Consider the following 18,283-nt stretch of genomic DNA (forward strand, 5'->3'; position numbering starts at 1 on the left):
CATTGTGAGGAAAAACCCATCTGATTCACTAATGCCCTGTCTGGCCAACATACACCTACCACCCTCTGGGCAATTAGGGATGGGTAATAAATACTGGCCTGGGCAGTGATGCCTATATCCATGAATTAATTATTTTAAAAAAGCTATAGTTCAGTTTCTATGTTCCCCATCAAAGTACCCTCCTGAATTCCTCTATGACTTCATACTCTGGAGAGCTGGCATATGAACATACCCACTATTGCCCAGTGAGCTGCCATATGCTGATCTCGACTCCATACAACACTCTAGACTATGCCTGTGACTAAGTGGGGGGCTACCTCAAATGACAGGGTGCCTTTGCCAGTGTAGTTTCTCCATGTCTCTCCTCGTGCCAGGGCTGGATGGGCAAGAGTTCTTGGGGGTCTGAAAACAGAAAAGCTCAGGGAAGTTGGGGATGATGAGTCGGGGGGAGGGGGGGGGGGGGGGTTGGTATGGAGTGTTGCAGAACAGAAAGGAAGGAGTCCATTTGAGACCGTCTGCCCTTTCCTCATCCTGGCAGGCAGAATGGTGAGGGTGAGCCAGGAGTCAGGAAAGGGGCAGTGAGCAGACATTTCCCAGCATCCTTAACGTCACCCCCGACGCTCTGGGCTTAGCTGCAGGTGGTATCACAATGCAGTCAATCTCTGTAAGAACGTGCACATCCTGGTCGCCCACTCATTCTGCTCTTTCCCTTTTGTTGCTTGCTATCTCATCCTGCAAAAGAGGAGGTAGAATGTCAGTGATGGTATCCGACTGTGTTCGGGCATTGGGGCTGTCCTAGTTGAATAGGTGGGAGAGGCAAGCAGAGATGGGAGTGAGGTAGGTAGCATTGGTAAATGTGTGATGGTGAGGTGGAGCACTGATTGCCTCTGGCTTACTGATAAGGGTGTGGTGCTTTGAGCTGAGTGAGAGATCACTGCTTGCCAGGTTGGAGAGATGTAGTGAAGATCCATTCACTGGCCATGGCCTCCTATGTATTAGACGTCTTGAAGTCAAACTCTGGGCACTGACCTCCCTGATCACTTGCTCCCAAATCCTTCCAATGGTCATCTGGGAGAAGCATGGTGTCTCTCTCTTCCTGTCCCCCTCCAGTATTAAGGCCCCTGGCCTGACAACTCTGGACCTTGCTTAGAAAGGCAAGAATAATATTCAACAGCAGTCTTCTGTAATACCTTGAGGAGGGGCAGGCTACCTTTAAGAACTGAAGGATGGGGTCACCACATGCTGTTAAGCTCCCTCAGGGAAACAAAGTGACAAAACCAAGCATCTGGGCTACTGGACTCTACAAAAACGCACATAGACAGAGTCATAGAGGTCCACATCATGGAAACAGGCCCTTCAGCCGAACTCACCCATGCTGCCCAGTAACAGATTGTGAATTGTGCTCCCCGACCAAAATACCTTGTGGACCACATTGGATTATGTCACATGCTCAGTATACCTTTAAGACATATGTGTTCATTACTGCATCATAGTATGTGGAGGAAAGGCTTTCATACTCTGTCTTACCTTCGGACTACTTGAAGCATGACATGCTTCTTGAAGCATGCTGTTTTGTTGCAATCTAATGTTTGTGTATTATAGTTAGCTGTAACAATCATCTGTTGGAATCTTCAAGAACTGTGATATTTATGCTTATTTCATACAATATTACAAGGGACATCCTCAGCGTTGTTGCATCCGGAAAACTACCCTGCTGGGCAAATCCACACCTGACTATATTAGGAAATAGTATGAAATTGCCTCTGATTTAAATGGTAAAGTTTTTTCCTTCTCTATCCCTTTAGGAATAATATCTGCTGTTTCCAAATTTAGTACATTATACATTTCTGTAAACCATATTTCTTGCTTCTTTCAAACGACATTTGTTTTGGCTAAAATTCCAAAAACTGAACCGACCAGGGCATGTGTTAAATCTACGCCTTGTAATTAACTTCAAGGTATTTTAAAAAGGCATTTAATCACAGAAAGTTGTGATTTGCAAGACCTGAGACAACACCTGTGTCGAGTGACTTACCTTTTTAAGATAATGTTTAAAGGAACTGCAGTTTTATTTTCTTGAGACGTCATGGGGCATCTGAGAGAGGAAAAGCTTTGATTCATTTTATACTGATACATTCGATTATAAGTAAAAGGAGCAAGCCGCTTTTGTCTGTCAGCTGCCCACTGAATCATACATTTGCAGCTTCATTTCCTGTCATTTCCCCCCACCCCCCCCCCCCACCTTTCAGGTCACAAGCAAAGAAAACGAAGGGTGACACTCCAGCTGAGTACTGAGGGTGTGCTACGCTGTTGGGCATGCTGCCTTTCCATTTCAGTGTAAGACAAAGTTTCTGAGTGCCTTCTCAGGTTGGTGTAACAAGAAGTCCCAATCTGCTGCTTTCAAAGGAAAGCATGGCAGTTATTCCCATGTTGAGACTGTGGTGCTGGAAAAGCACAGCAGGTCAGGCAGAATCCAAGGAGCAGGAGAATCAACGTTTCGGGAATAAGTCCTTCATCAGGAAGCCCCTTTCTTGATGAAGGGCTTATGCCCCCGAAACATCGATTCTCCTGCTCCTTGGATTCTGCCTGATCTGCTGTGCTTTTCCAGCAACACAGTCTTCTCTCTGAACTCCAACGTCTGCAGTCCTCACTTTCTCCCAGTTATTCCCATGCCTTAGCCAATACGGGCCGCTCAATCGAAGTCTCATTCTGGAACAATCTGGATGTGAACACAAGCTTGCTTATGGGAGCTTGCTGTGCACAAGATGGCTGCCACTTCATGACAGTGACTACATTCCAAAAAACATTCTATTAGATGCGAAACGTCTCAGGGTGTCCAAATCAAAATCACTACTTTCTGTGATTAAGTATCTTTTCAATACACCTTGAAGTCAATTAACACATAACACAGGTCACATTAGTTTTTAACTATTTTTTAATATGGGGGATATCATTGACAGTGGTATTTTGCTGATAGAATACTCCTTGTAAACAGAATGCGCCTACTACCTCGAGTTTGATTTGACCCTTGCTTCCCTTTATCTGAAACTTTGACTCATGGAGCAAATAGATGTCAGCTCAATCCATTGTAAGCAGGGTGTTTACTCCTGGAATGTGAAAATAAACACAGACTTGCATATAGAAAGCAGCTTCCATGATCATACAACATCCCAAAGTGATTTACTGTAGGAATCATAATGGTCAAAGGCCTGAAAAATGGTTCTAAGAAGTATGAATAATGTCTGGGACACTGGAGAATGGTCTCTGATTCCTATTCAAAATAGAAACATTGGGTCTTGTACATTCTAGCGAGGAAGAGATGGGGGAACTTTGTTTGTTGTGTTTCCGCTGAAAGGTTGCACCTTGGTTCCTTCAGCACCGCACTGGAAAGTGCAGTCAGTAGTCTTGTGCTAAAATAAAGAGCTGTGGATGCTAGATATCTGAAACAATAAGAGAAAAGTGCTGGAGCAACTCAGCAGGCCCGGTAGCAACTACTGAGATAAAAACAGAGTTACCGTTTCAAATTCAGTGACCCTTCTTCAGAAGAGTCTTGTGCTGATGTCTTTATGCTAGATCTACAACTCACAAAGTTACTGACTGTGAGGCAAAAATCACAAATACCGTGCTCCCACTGGGGATAATATTACACCATTGGACCATGTTATGGGAGCTAAACTATATTCACTGATTCATTTGAGATAAAATAAGGTACAGATGAAAAATGTCAGCAAGGAACTAGAATAATCAAACTGCCCTGGGTGCACATTTTCTGAATAGATGGCAATCATTCCAACTTTGCTTAGCAAAGGCTAGGAAAGCAGACTGACATATAATAAACTCTCATCTATGGTTCCTCATCCACTTCATCCTGTTCATCATGCATGAGTCAAAAATACAAGCATATGAGACAGCCCTCGGTTGAAAGGATGTTTAATATTCAAAATTCAAGCAAATTTTGTCTCATAAATGAGATTTTTAAATGAATCTCCATTTGCTTGAGTATGTGAACAAATTCAACATGTATCCTGTAGTTACACAGGAGCTGTGATCCTCGCTAGCTTTGTTGCCAGAGAGTTTCTCAATATCACTCTCATCTGGGAAGCCAGAATTTAATCACCTCCTTCAAAGTTGTGGTGAATTGGCCATCGGTTAAATTTGGAAAGTCTGAAATTGCAGTAGTGTCCAAGTTCCTGCAGCAGAGTAACAAAGCTGATGGAGTGATGGCCAGGATTAAGCTCCAAACTCCGGATCAATCAAACAATGAGAGCGGTGTGAGGCTTTGCTCTCGTGTGAAATGATGGAGCTGTGAAAAAGCCATCATTGGGCACCGAGATCGCCCTGTGGAAGGACAATGAAACCCTGGAGAATGAGCCTGGGCAGGGAAGTGTTGTTGGTCGGAGACAGAGTGAGGTTAATACACGTGGGACAACATGAAAAGCAGGAGGTTCTGTGATCGAGTCTGTAGCTGGAGGTGAACAGTCCAACAAGCCTGCCTTCTCTCCCAACGCTGAGGGAGCTCTGATCATGTGACCACATTCCCACCACCGGCCCAATCCTACAGGAAAGAGAGAGTGTCCGGGTCACCAGGAGGTCACCTGTCGTGAGTGATGGCTGATTGATTAAGCTAAGTGCCGGCAGAAACTTCAAGGAGGGAATTGGTGAGTGTGCAGCAACTACGCCAGCCGAGACTTGCTGCAATATGCTCTTGCCGAGCGAGTACGCACCAACAGACATTTTTTAACTTGGATGAAACTGGTGTATTTTAGCATACTTTACCAGGACCACCCTTTAATGTTTCAAGCTCGAGTCAATGAATCAGTTCTGAAGAAGGGTCTCTTGACCAGAAACGTAAACTCTGATTTCTCTCCACAGATGCTACCAAACTTGCTGAGCTTTTCCAACAATTTCTGTTTTTGTCATTGGATCAGGGGTTGGTTATGAAGGAATATCCTCTCTCCAGAGCAGCTGATCTCTCGAGTTATTCAGTGATGAGGAGGGGGACAACCCAACTGTTCCGGGGCTGTGTCCATGATGTAGGCCGGGTGGAAGATGGTGACGGAAGCTGTCATCACCAACTGTATCTGCACACGAAGCAGAGAATGAGGAGGGGCTGGGGAGGAGGAGCTGTGGAAGGTAACATAACTCGGAGCTGTAAGTTCTTCTGCAAAAGACCAGCAAGGTCACTCCAGCAGAGACAACCATGGACAACATGGCACATTGGCACTGACAGATGGAGCAATTGAAGACACAGTACATAGTTCAATTAAAAAGCTCAAAAAGATCATTGGCTTTGGCCACCAAGAAGGGCACTGTTTGTCACTGGCCACTTGGGTGTTTCCTTTCTTCCTGGTGGTGGAAATTTGAATAAGGATTTGTACACCTAGTATCTTTCACTGTGTCTCACACCTGCACGCACACAACATGGCTGCTGGGGGTAATATAAACGCTACTGCAGTTAGGTCGGAGTGTGGGGGTTTTATTAAAAAATAACCAGGAAATGGCCTGGGGTGTTTTATTCGAAAGGAAATGAAATCATTGGCCCTGAAGAATTCATTCATTGGCTTGTTTTCCCAGGCTGAAGAGCACAAAAACACAGAAAACTTTTGCATATTCACCGCTTTGTTGTGTTTGAGGACTTTTGAGTGCATTTACAGGGAAACTAGATTACAAAGGGACATCCCTGGGAAGCTTAAAGTTGTGTCTGAGGCAAATTTGCAGGTGGATCTCCTGCAATTTGATTTACTGCAATTTCAATGTAATTTTTCAATAGATGATTAAAATAAAATTTGTATTTCCTTGGGCTTTTTATAACCTCATAATGCCTCAAAGCACTTTTACAGCTTTTCTCAAAGTGTCGTTGTTAATGAAATATATGGAACGTGCAACCAATTTGTGCATAGCAAGATCCCACAGCCATGTACCAACCACCAAATACTTCGGTGATGGACAAGACATTTTCTTTTCTATGAAACAGTGTTTTGGAATCCTTTAGATCCACCAAGCAGGGCTTCGGTTGTGATACCTCACCCCAAAGGCAGTGCCGCTGACAGTGCAGCACTCCCTCGGTATTTATTACTGAGTTATAACTTTCGCTGTATGGTCTCCTCTCTGGTGTGGGCCTCTCTAACTCAAACAGGCTGTTGGTACCCACTGAGCAGTAGCTGACAGAGGTACTGCTCTTTGAAAATCATTGTAAAGCCCTCAGTGTTTGGAATCCATCTCAGGGTTATTGATTAGAAAATGATATATCCACAAGGAGAAAGTGAGGACTGCAGATGCTGGAGATCAGAGCTGAAAATGTGTTGCTGGAAAAGCGCAACAGGTCAGGCAGCAACCAAGGAGCAGGAGAAGCAACGTTTCGGGCATAAGAAAGGATATATCCACAAGTCAAGGACAAAGATTGCACTACTTTCACATCCGCACTGGCTTACCCTGGGGAGCTAACTTCACCCAGAGCAACAGGATCGATATTATAATGGACCCACTCACTTTTTTTGATGGGGTAGGGGGGAACAGAGCGGTCAGACAGGATCTCGTTTCCAATCACTAATCAACATCCATTGTCTGATGACCCACGAGAGATTCTCTCTCCAGGATCTGACACAGTAGATCAGTTTGAATGAAGTTCTGGAGGATCAGAACTCTGATGAATCATGTCACTCTTTAAGGTCAGATTTGAGGCTGACACAGAGACTCCAGGCTTATCTGACATTGAACCAGACGTCTTTTTCAATTGAGTAAAATAAAACAAAACTGTGGATCCCGAATATCGGAAACCAAAGCCAGAATTGCTGGAGTCATAGAATCCCTACAGTGTGGAATCTGGCCATTTGGCCCAACAAGTCCACACCGACCCTCTGAAGAATATCCCATCCAGTCCCATTGCTCTACATTTACCCCTGGCTGATGCACCTAACCTATATATCCCTGAACACTATGGCAATTTAGACAATAGGTGCAAGAGTGGACCATTCTGCCCTTCGAGCCAGCACCACCATTCATTATGATCATGGCTGATCATCCTCAATCAGTATCCTGTTCCTGCCTTATCCCCATAACCCTTGATTCCACTATCCTTAAGAGCTCTATCCAACTCTTTCTTGAAAGTATCCAGAGACTTGGCCTCCACAGCCTTCTGGGGCAGAGCATTCCATATACCCACCACTCTCTGGGTGAAGAAGTTTCTCCTCAACTCTCTTCTAAATGGCCCACCCCTTAATTTTAAGCTCTGTCCTCTGATTCAGGACTCACCCATCAGCGGAAACATGCTTCTTGCCTCCAGAGTATCCAATCCTTTAATAATCTTACACGTCTCAATCAGATCCCCTCTCAGCCTTCAAAACTCAAGCGTATACAAGCCCAGTCACTCCAATCTTTCAATGTAAGATAGTCCCGCCATTCTGGGAATTGACCTCCGGGAATTTAGCATGACCAATTCACCTAACCTGCACATCTTTGGACTGTGGGAGGAAACCCTCACAGACACTGGAAGAATATGCAAACGCCACACAGATAGTCACCCGAGGATGGAATTGAACCCAGGTCCCTGGCACCTTGAGACAGCAGTGCTAACCACTGAGCCACCGTGTGGCCCAACATGTCCAGCACTAACTGTGGGAGAAAGCAGAGTGAACACTTCAGGTCTGCCGAGACTTCATCGCTGAAGAATCAGCTCTGACGAAGAGCTACCAGACTCGAAGCGTTGACTCTGGTCTCTCCCCATAGATGCTGCTGGACCTGCTGAGCTTCTCCAGCAGATTCTGTTTTTATTTCTCTCTCAATCAAATCTGTTTTGCCTCACTAGACTGCAATCCCTCCCACAGCGACTAGAAGTACGAATATTGTGCCATTAGTTGAATCTTTATTGGCCGTTGGTTCTTTTCTATGAATCATATTGGCAAGTATAAACGACAAGTGCATTAACAGAAAATAATAATCCCAACAGGAGGGTCACCTGGTTCAAGTCCCATGGACAAAAGGGGTGTGTCATACCATATCTGAATAGGATGATTCAAAATAACAATCTCAATAGGGTTTTGCAGCGATGTTGGCACAGTAAGCCCTTTTAGCTCTAAAAATATCAGCAAGGAGAATAAGGGTAAACTGTAGATTATTAGCAGGTATTTGTGTCGAGCATCAGGCAATGTATCCACATCACAAGCTGGCCAGGGCGGCCCTTGTCTACCCTCTAGTGGTCTTTCACGGTTCTTTGTAGACATTTTTCATCAATCTCCTCAGGCACATTACAACAGGTCTGGGGCAGGTGGGATTTGAGCCAACATCTTTTGGCTTAGACATAGGGGCACTACCATTGTGGTGCAAGAGGGTGGTTCAGGGATCACCAACCTTAATGACAAGAACAGCCAGTTTTAATGTTTCAAACACACAATATCTTCAAAGCTGCAAAGCAGTTACTCAAAAGCTAACAATCATGAATTTAGTTCAATGCCCAAACCTAATTTTTGTTCTATAAAATTTAATTGCATGTGTGTTGTTATTTATTTATTCTAGTAAAATTATCAAAATGAATGCCATTGTTTTTGTCTTTTAAAGCAGAAGTTTATTAAAATTAAAGGTTGCTAAAAATGTAAAAAGGAGTTAAAGGTTGGGAAAGGAAATCAATTATTTTTGCATAAATAAAAATATGGATACAAAAAACAGGAAATTAAAAAATAACTTCTACTTTCATGTGGATTTCTCATGTAGAACATTTTGGAGAGTGCTTTTATGTCTGGACAAAATGCTGTTCCTTTGCTTTTCATGCAGGACAATAAACCTCCATCATTCTGTTAACCTTTCAACTTGCCTCTTCTGAAATCCATACCAGAAAACCCTTATTCACACAGATAGTTATTGTAAGAGTCCCAAAAAATTATTTTAAGAATTAAGGTGGCACAATGACTCGTGGTTAGCACTGCTGTCTCACAGCACCAGAGAACTGGGTTTGATTCTACTGTTGGATGTCAATCTGTCTGTGTGGAGTTGCATATTCTCCATGTCTGTGTGGGTTCCTTCCAGGTGCTCCAGTTTCCTCCCACAGTCCAAAGATCTGCAGGTTAGTAAGATTGGCCATGCTAACTTGCTCATGGTGTCCAGGGATGTGCAGGCTGGGTGGATCAGCCTTGGGAAATGAAGGGATACAAGGACAGGGTAGGAGAGTGTGTCTGGGTGGATGCTCTTCGGAAGGGTGGTGTGGACTCAATGGGCTGAATGGCCTGCTTCCACACTGTAGGGGTTGATTAGAATATGCAGTGTTTAAACCACCCATAGCTCATGTTAGTCTACTGCTCTGACAATTTACTCAGTACTGCTCTGGTGATTGTAATTTCCCTCAGCTATTCCCGCCCTGCCATTTGCTGATTTATTGCTGCTTCTGGGATGTTATTTGTATCATCTACATTGAAGAATTATACAAAATACCTTTTCAAATAATCTGCCATTTCCTTAGTTTCCATTGTTAATTCTCTCATAAGAAGAAACCTATACCACCAACATTTATTTTGTTAAATTTTTTTAAACAATATTCATAGAAACTTATGCCATCTGTTTTTATATTTCTGGCTAACTTTCTCTCGTACTCTGTTTTTCCTCGAACTAAGTTTTTATTTATTTTTTTGTTTTTTTTTATTAGGACAAAACATTCACCTTTTCCGGATTTTCCTATCTCCTTTGAACTCTTACAACCTTAGCTTAGAGTGTCTTGTCACATGTTCATGATGGTACCCCGTCTTTGGCCTTCAACTTGATTTCTTACTGAGAATAAACACTACTAGCAGGCTCTATTTCCATTGTAGATTTCCAAAACTCACAATTTTTCTCTATTTCTTTCAGACTCCTTGTGTTTTTGACAGGACTGCCCCATGGTTGAGTCATTAATGTCCATCCCAGCATGTGAGAAATCTCTCTCCCATCCAACCCCCATGCCGTCTGGACTGGTATGTGATGTTTATTTGCCATGTGACACATTCTGTACATATAAGCCTAGATATTACTTCCTTTACTTGACTCTGTATTTTCAGTGATTGTTCGTCAAGGTCTTGTTAATATGGACCTGATAATTGTGGAACCTTGCTAGTAACTACTGAAATTCTTAAAGAAACATTCCATCCTTGTAAATTACTTGCCCACCTTCAACTTGCCATTCCTTTCCAAAGCTGCTATTGTCACTCAGATGTTCCTGGGATGTTTCTGTTCCTCCAGCAGTTTGGAGGAGGGAAGTCAGCTATTTTCTTTGGGAGTGGAAAAACTGGGAATCTGGGCATGTTGAGAATGTGAAAACTGGAGAATCTGGGAGATTGGGACTAGAAAAGCTGGGGAATCAGGGTTGTTGGGAATCGGGAGACTGGAATTGGGGATCAGGAATGGGGAAACTAGAGAATTGAGGATTGGTAATGCTTGGGAACTGAGAGCATTGGGATTGAGAAAGTTGGGGAATCAAGGGCTGGGAAGGATGAGGTTGAAAAGTTGAGCATGTCAGGATTGGGAAAACTAAGGAATTAGATGATCAAAAAAGGGCAGGCTGAATCATCAGGGATGTCAGGATCTGGGGAGCTTTGGAATAGGGTAAATCAGAGTAGGGATAGGTGAGGATTGGGAGTTTTGGGATTTGGAAAGCTGGAGAATTGAGAATTGTGGGGAATTGGGGATGTGGGATGCCAGGAATGCTAAGGCAAAGGAATTGGGGATGATAGGAGGTACAAAGTTGATGAATCAGGAATGTCAGGAATGGGGAGGCTGACTAATTAGTGCAAATGGGGAAGTTGAGGAATCTGGGATGTTTGGAATTTCCATTGGAAAATCAAGGATGTCTGGAATGGGGAGGCTAATGAATCAGAGTTAGGAATTGGGAGACTGAGGTATCGGGGATGCGTGGAATTTCCAATGGGGAATCAGGGATCGGAAAGTGGGAGGCTGAGGAATGAGAGGTCAGGAATGAGGAACCTGGGGAATTGGGATGTTGGGAATGGGGAGACTGAGGAATCAGTGATACCTGACTTCAGGGATTCTCTGAATGCATGTGGACTCTGAAACTGTGAGGTTGAGATCTGCCATTCTTACCTAGTCTGGCCCAGCAAGCCAAATCAGTTCAAGGCCAAACAGGGATGGACAACAAATACAGGCCTTGCCAGTGTTGCCCACATCTCATGAATGAATAAAGAGAAAATGATTTTGACATTGAGTTATGTTTAGGACAACATGCCCCTTTGAGGTGTTTTCCAAAGACTAAGCCCTTTGCCTGATCTCTCAGTTTGACCTAGGTGGATGTTTGTCAGCCTGATTTGAAGATGGTGTTGACTGATGTTCCCTATTGAAGGTTGACATCATCAGTTAGTACCAAGTGCAAACCAGAATCCAAGGAGAGATACTGGGTCTGTTATAGATGCAAAAGAAAGGGTCTGTTACCTCAGTTAGCTGCATGGCTGGTTAGTGATGCCAACAGCATGGGTTCAATTCCCACACCAGCTCTGGTTACCATGAAGTATTCTCTTTCTCAACCTTCCCCCCCACCCCCCCCTCACCTGAGGCAAGGTGACCCTCAGGTTAACACCACCACCAGTCATCTCCCTTTAATCAGGGAGCAGGACTGCAGTGACTTTACCCTTTATCTTTATTAGTTATGGGTTGGATTTCAGGTTGCCACACCCAATACTGCCAGTTATATTTGGCGAAATTACGTTATGGCTAACAATAAGGGGAATCTGATTGTTACCATTGATTATCAGCACAATTTAGAGAGTTGTCATTGAAAGGTGGTGGAACTAATGTTCTTCCCATCTCTGATTTTCCCTAAAGAAAAACTCTCTGCTCCTTTGGGTTTCCCCTTTCCCTCAGAATTCTCACCCCGGATCCTCCCTCTTGGATTTCCTGGCCTGGCTGGCTCACACGGGATCTGCTTGTCGCACAATGGGGGGGGGGGGGGGGGGGGGGGGGCTGGCTGGCTTGAAAAGGAGCACCACTGACACAATGTCATAAAGATAAACAAAACAAAATGAAAATGTAAACATTAAAGGAAACTTATTGAACATCAACAATCATGACGCCCTTCAGTACCCATTGATCAGGGAAAGCCATGAGTGGACACTGTGCTCCCTCTAGTAAAAAATGAGGTCTGCAGATGCTGGAGATCACAGCTGCAAATGTGTTGCTGGTCAAAGCACAGCAGGTTAGGCAGCATCTCAGGAATAGAGAATTCGACATTTCGAGCATAAGCCCTTCATCAGGAGGGCTTATGCTCGAAACGTCGAATTCTCTATTCCTGAGATGCTGCCTAACCTGCTGTGCTTTGACCAGCAACACATTTGCAACTGTGCTCCCTCTGCTGGGGGTGAATATCCTGCAGAAGAGGGTGGCAAGATTTTCAGCATAAATAGATGCGGAAGTGCACAGTAGATCAGACATCATCGGAGGCGCAGAAAAGGGCTGAACCATTGACTTTCCTGGTGCTCGGATGCTGTCTGACCTGCTGTGCTCTTCCATCTTCACATCTACTGACTCTGACTTCCAGCATCTGCAGTCCTTACTGTCTCATAGGGACAAGGTTTTTATTTCTTATCACCAATCACAGAATCAAAGAGTATATAAGAGGCCATTCAGAAATTCAGAAGAGCATCCCACCCAGACCTGTGCTCCCACCCTACCCCTGTAACCCCAGCTTTAGCATGGCCAATTCACCCTAACCTAAGGCAGGAAGAGGATACTGATTAGGAATGATCAGCCATGATCATATAGAATGGCGGTGCAGACTCGAAGGGCTGAATGGCCTACTCCTGCACCTATTGTCTAACCTGCACAGCTTTGGACTGTGAGACAAAACTGGAGTACCCTGAGAAAACCCACACAGACCTGGGGAGAACGTGCAAACTCCACACAGACAGACAGTCACCCGAGGCTGGAATCGGACCCTGGTCCCCGGCGCTAGGATGCAGCAGTGCTAACCACTGAGCCACATGGAATAATATTCAGAGATGTTATTACACCGGTCTAGAAAAGGTGGGACTTGAGTCTGGGCCTTCAGGCTCAAAGATAGGGACACAACCACTGCATACATTCTCAAGGGAGGGAGGAATGTGAATCCTGAGTGAACACTCGCCACATGCATATAATTAACCAACCAATAACTATTGATTAACATTAGTCTTTTAGTTTGTTTAAACCTCCCCCACTTCCAAGACTTCCCCCTTAATTGCTGGTCTGCCAATCCATCATAAAAAGCTCATCCCCATAAGTAAGTTCCTGCATGGTCTCAAACTTAGCTTTGTACCAGCCTCTCAGCTCGACCTTCTGGGAACAGATGGCAAGTATGTCAGTCACTTTTATTTCCCCACAGGATCCCTGTGTCCACCTGTACCCACCCTTTCCAAGAAGTATCAGTTGGGATTAGAATGTTAACCCTCTTTCTCTCTCTCACTCTTTCCATAGATGCTGCCAGAACTGCTGAGTTTCTCCAGCAATCTCTGACTTTTATTTTTGATCTCCTGCACTATGCAGTTTCTTGCTTTTTATTTTGAAATAGAAAACATGGGTTGCAACAATCGCACTTTCAGCAGAGGTGCAGATGGAATTAAAACGGTGAGGTTGGGGAATACTCTGATGCACCAAGGGCTGCAGAGTCTGTTACTGTTGTGTGTGGACTGCCCTTGCTCACTAACTGACAGCTCTATTAATAGCGATATGGTCAAATACCAGCACTAGGACAAGCGGCAGCTGCGGCAATATCACCACCTTCCAAAATTAGCTGCATTTTCATTCCACTCAGACACTTGGTTGTCCGAGAGGAAAGCTGCAGCTGGATGTGGGGAGGAAAAAGCTGCAGGTAGTAGAAGCTGATGAGGGTAAAAGCTAGTGGGGTAAAATGTGCTGGGTATAAACTGGTGCCAATTAAACATGCTGGGTAAAAGGGGTGACAGTAATTGTTCCGGGGAGGAGTTAGTGTGGCAGAAAAAGGGCAGTGGGGGTAACAGATGCTGAGACAGTGGGAGGTAATAAGGACTAGGGCAGTAAAATGTGGTGAGTGTAACAGGTGCTGGGGTTAAAAACTAGTGGAGCAGTGATAGCTGGTGGGGGTAAAAAGGGGTAGAAGACAGTGGGGGTTAAAGGTGGTGGGAGTTAAAAGGCAGTGGGGGATAAGAGGCAGTGGGGGGTGGGGGTAAGGGGCGGTGGGAGGGTAAGAGGCGGTGGGGGGTAAGAGGCGGTGGGGGGGTAAGAGGCAGTGTGGGGGCAAGGTGGTGGGGGGTACAAGGCAGTGGGGGTACAAGGCAGTGGGAGTTAAAGACAGTGGGGGGTAAAAGGCAGTGGGGAGAGGGGGATAAAAGGCAGTGGGGGTTAAAGGCAGTGGGTAAAAGGCAGCGGTGGGGGTAAAAGGTGGGGGGGTAAAAGGCAGTGGTGGAGGTAATAGGCAGTAGGGGGTTTAAGGCGGTGGGGGTTTAAGGCGGTGGGGGTTAAAGGCAGTGGGGGTTAAAGGCAGTGGGGGTTAAAGGCAGTGGGGAGGGGGGTTAAAGGCAGTGGGGGTTAAAGGCAGTGGGGAGGGGGGTTAAAGGCAGTGGGGGTTAAAGGCAGTGGGGGTTAAAGGCAGTGGGGGTTAAAGGCAGTGGGGAGGGGGGTTAAAGGCAGTGGGGGTTAAAGGCAGTGGGGAGGGGGGTTAAAGGCAGTGGGGGGTAAAGGCTGATGGAGGCACAAGGCCCATACCTGAACTGCTCGGCCCTGCTGTCTCCCCTGGGTGTACTCCGCTCGCTGCAGATCCTGTTCGGCTGTATCACCCTGAGCCTAGTTGCCCACGATGGGGGTTACGGAGAGGCGTACGGCTACTTCTGTATGTTCGCCTGGGCCTGGTGCCTGGCCCTGAGCGGCCTGATCGTCTCCCTGGAGCTCTCCCGGCTGCAGGGCTGCCTCGGGCTGTCCTGGGAGAACTTCACCATCTCGGCGGCGATGCTGGCCGTGCTGATGGAGCTGACCGCCTCCGCTGTCTACCCGGTCTACTTCGTGCAGCTGGAGTGCGGGGCGGGGAGCTGCGGCTCCCGCAGCTTCAGGCTCTCGGCCAGCGCCTTCTCGGCTCTCACCTGCATCGCGTACGGGGCCGAGGTGCACCTGAGCCGGGCCAGGCCGGGACACACCGGCGCCTACATGGCCACCACCCCGGGGCTCCTCAAAGTGGTCCAGGCGTACGTGGCTTGTATCATCTTCGGGGCACTGGCCAACGGCAGCGAGTACAGCCGCTACCCGGCCACCCAGTGGTGTGTGGCCGTCTACTCCATGTGCTTCACCCTCACCTCCCTGGTCATTGGTCTCAATGTATCCGGACAGACCGGGGCTCTCAGGTGCCCCTTCGACCGGCTGGTGGTCCTCTACACCTTCCTGGCCACCCTGCTGTACCTCAGCGCCGCCGTGGTCTGGCCCATCTTCTGCTTTGACAGTAAGTACGGCTCGGTGGAGAGACCGGCCTCTTGCTCTCTGGGAGACTGCCCCTGGGACAGCCAGCTCATCGTCACCATCTTCACCTTCATCAACCTCATCCTGTACCTGGTCGACCTGATTTACTCTCAGAGACTCCGCTACATCCCGGAGCCTTGAAGGAACACCTCCCCCACCTCTCTCTCTCTCTCTCTGCAAAACGACAACAAAAAATATTTGACTCACCAAAGAAAAAAATGCTTTAACTGAGAGCTGTTCTGTAAAGTCTTTACGGATCAAGAAAATAAAAACATTGGGATTTGACATTACACCTCAATTGAGAAATTGCACCTCACGTGGTGATGTCTGAAACATTAAACGCCTTATCGGTGATGACTTGGAAACCTTCTCAGGATGTTTACTGGACAGTAGGTACCGTGTTTATTATAGAGAGTGCCAAACTTCTGACAGCTTTGTGAAGAAGGGTCACTGAAGCGTTGACTCTGATTGCTCTCTCCACAGAAGCTGCCAGACCTGCTGAGCTTTTCCAGCGATTTCTTTTTTTGTGTGTCACAGCACTTGTATTTATCACAGCTTTTGTTTTTGGTTTGTGGAGGGGCGGGATAACAAGGCAAATGCTCCTCCGGTCTTTAAAAAAAGTTATTGCACATGGGTCTAGTCACAGAAGTAAGGCTAAACAAGTGAGCGTTAGCCCGTGCGGCCTGTAGGAATTCCCGGCCAGCTAATTATTTCTTGTCATTCTTTCTGTATAAGCCACATCGCCATGTCCTTTTGTCTGAGTCTCCTTTGTGTTTATTCAGCTTCTATTTAAATCCTCTGTCATTCACGTCAACCACATGGTGTGGCTGCAGATTCTCATCAATGTCGGTGTAAAGATCTTTCTCCCAAATCCCCTTTGTTGGTTCATTGCTGACTGTCTGTCTCAACTTTAACTCCTAGGAGAAAGTGAGGACTGCAGATGCTGGAGATCAGAGCTGAAAATGTGTTGCTGGAAAAGCGCAGCAGGTCAGGCAGCATCCAAGGAGCAGGAGATTCGATGTTTCGGGCATGAGCCATTCCTGAAGAAGGGCTCATGCCTGAAACGTCGATTCTCCTGCTCCTTGGATGCTGCCTGACCTGCTGCGCTTTTCCAGCGACACATTTTCAGCTCAACTTTAACTCCCCCAACACCAACTGTCTCAACCAAATTCCAACCATTCGCTGGACCATTAGAACTACCCTACCAGATTCTTTCATAATCTTGAAGACATCTACCAGATAAACCTCCATCTTCTTTCTACAAAAAAAGCCTTACTTATTCAATGTTTCCTAATGGGTATAAACTCTCAGTTCTACTATCATTCTTGCAGATTTTCTTCCAAAGCTTCTGTGTCTTTTTATATAATCATGGAGACTGGAATTGTTTGCAATACTCCACCTGTGCTCTGCTGCCTATTTGATACAAGCTCAACTTTACTTCCCTGCTTTTCAATGTTATCCCTTTGAAATTAACCGTAAGCATCTGCTTAAATTTTTTTGCTCTTATTAAACTGTATCGGTACCTTTAATTATGGTAGCACATTTGTGGTGTACCTAAATAACAACATTAATATTAATTCAGGTTGTGACACCTTTTAGATAGAGGCAGGTCATTTGAACTGTCAGTCCTGTGCTGACCCTATACAAGGCTGCTCTAAGTCTATCTCACACACTGTTGCCTCCACTTGTTTGCAGTTCTTTAAAGTGAAGCAGTAATGATGTTCTTATTCTGACATGTTATAGGTATACCCCTTATCTTTGACTGACTTGCTTTTTGTATTCAGAATGTTGCAGAATACTTACTGGAGTAACAGTGATCGGTATATGTACACACCTGTATGCCAGGTAAAACACTGCATTCTTGCAAGCAAGAGCTTACCTGTCACTTAACAGAATTCTACACTTTAAACAAAAAGCCACATCACTAGCAGCTGCTAATTGTGTACAGAAGTAGCTTGTGTTACCTCATAAAAGTAAACCTCTGGCTGTTCTGCTTCACAATGCTGCTTTGTATGTATATCTCAAGATTTAAATTCAATGTTTAAATGATGTAGATATTCTTTGGGAAAAGTGGAGAATGCAGGTCACTTGTTTTTGATCAGCTTGAATTTCAGCAAGGGGATGTGATAAAGGGACATTCTTTGTTTTATTTCAGTGGAATCAGCACATTTAACCAGTGCACTGGGGAGAATGAGATAGAAATGCATGTCCAATCAGGCCTGAATAAAGCATCTGCTGAAGTATTCTCTTCTGTATGACTAGAAACCAAATGTCAAAAGCTACTGTGTCATTTTTTGGGCAGAATAAGGCTTCTGCATTTAAATGTATAAACACTGACAGATTTAGTGCCTTGTAATCTGAACTAGAATCAAAGTATCTTTATGAAATAACAAATAGTATAGCTGACATCATAATATTGTTACAGAGTCAATAACAATTAAGAGTACAGATTATGTGATGTCATTTGGAAGCATAAACATTGCAATTGAAATTAATAAATTTATCCTCCAATATAAATGTAATATGTTTAGATACTGCACCTTGTAACAAAAATAAATGCTACATATTTCCTCATGTTTGTATCTGATATTTTATCAGACGCTAGGAAACCTGGTTTATCCTGTTGCATTGAAAGTAAAACAAGACAGTTCCAACAGTAACTATGTGGGGAGGACGGAAGAGTTGTTATTTTGAGTGTGTACTGTTGAAGGAAGATTGGTTAGCTGAGATGGCTGGATTGTAAGGCAGACTGATGACAATAGTATGGGTTCAGTTCCTGCACTGGCTGTGGTCACCATAAAGGTCCTGCCTTCTTGACCTTGCCCCTCACCTGATGTGTGTTAAACTCACCACCAAT

General features: G+C 45.1%; 1 protein-coding gene across 1 annotated transcript; it reads left to right on the forward strand.

The window, feature by feature from the left end:
* The first annotated feature begins 14,664 nt into the window (after positions 1–14,664).
* Positions 14,665–16,387, forward strand: LOC132827765 (myeloid-associated differentiation marker-like protein 2). The gene has a single exon (XM_060844465.1). It carries the CDS (start codon positions 14,665–14,667, stop codon positions 15,565–15,567), a length of 903 nt encoding a protein of 300 aa, XP_060700448.1. The 3' UTR covers positions 15,568–16,387.
* Positions 16,388–18,283: the final 1,896 nt, after the last annotated feature.

The sequence above is a fragment of the Hemiscyllium ocellatum genome, chromosome 25 (assembly GCF_020745735.1).
Source record: "Hemiscyllium ocellatum isolate sHemOce1 chromosome 25, sHemOce1.pat.X.cur, whole genome shotgun sequence".
Lineage (NCBI taxonomy): Eukaryota > Metazoa > Chordata > Chondrichthyes > Orectolobiformes > Hemiscylliidae > Hemiscyllium > Hemiscyllium ocellatum.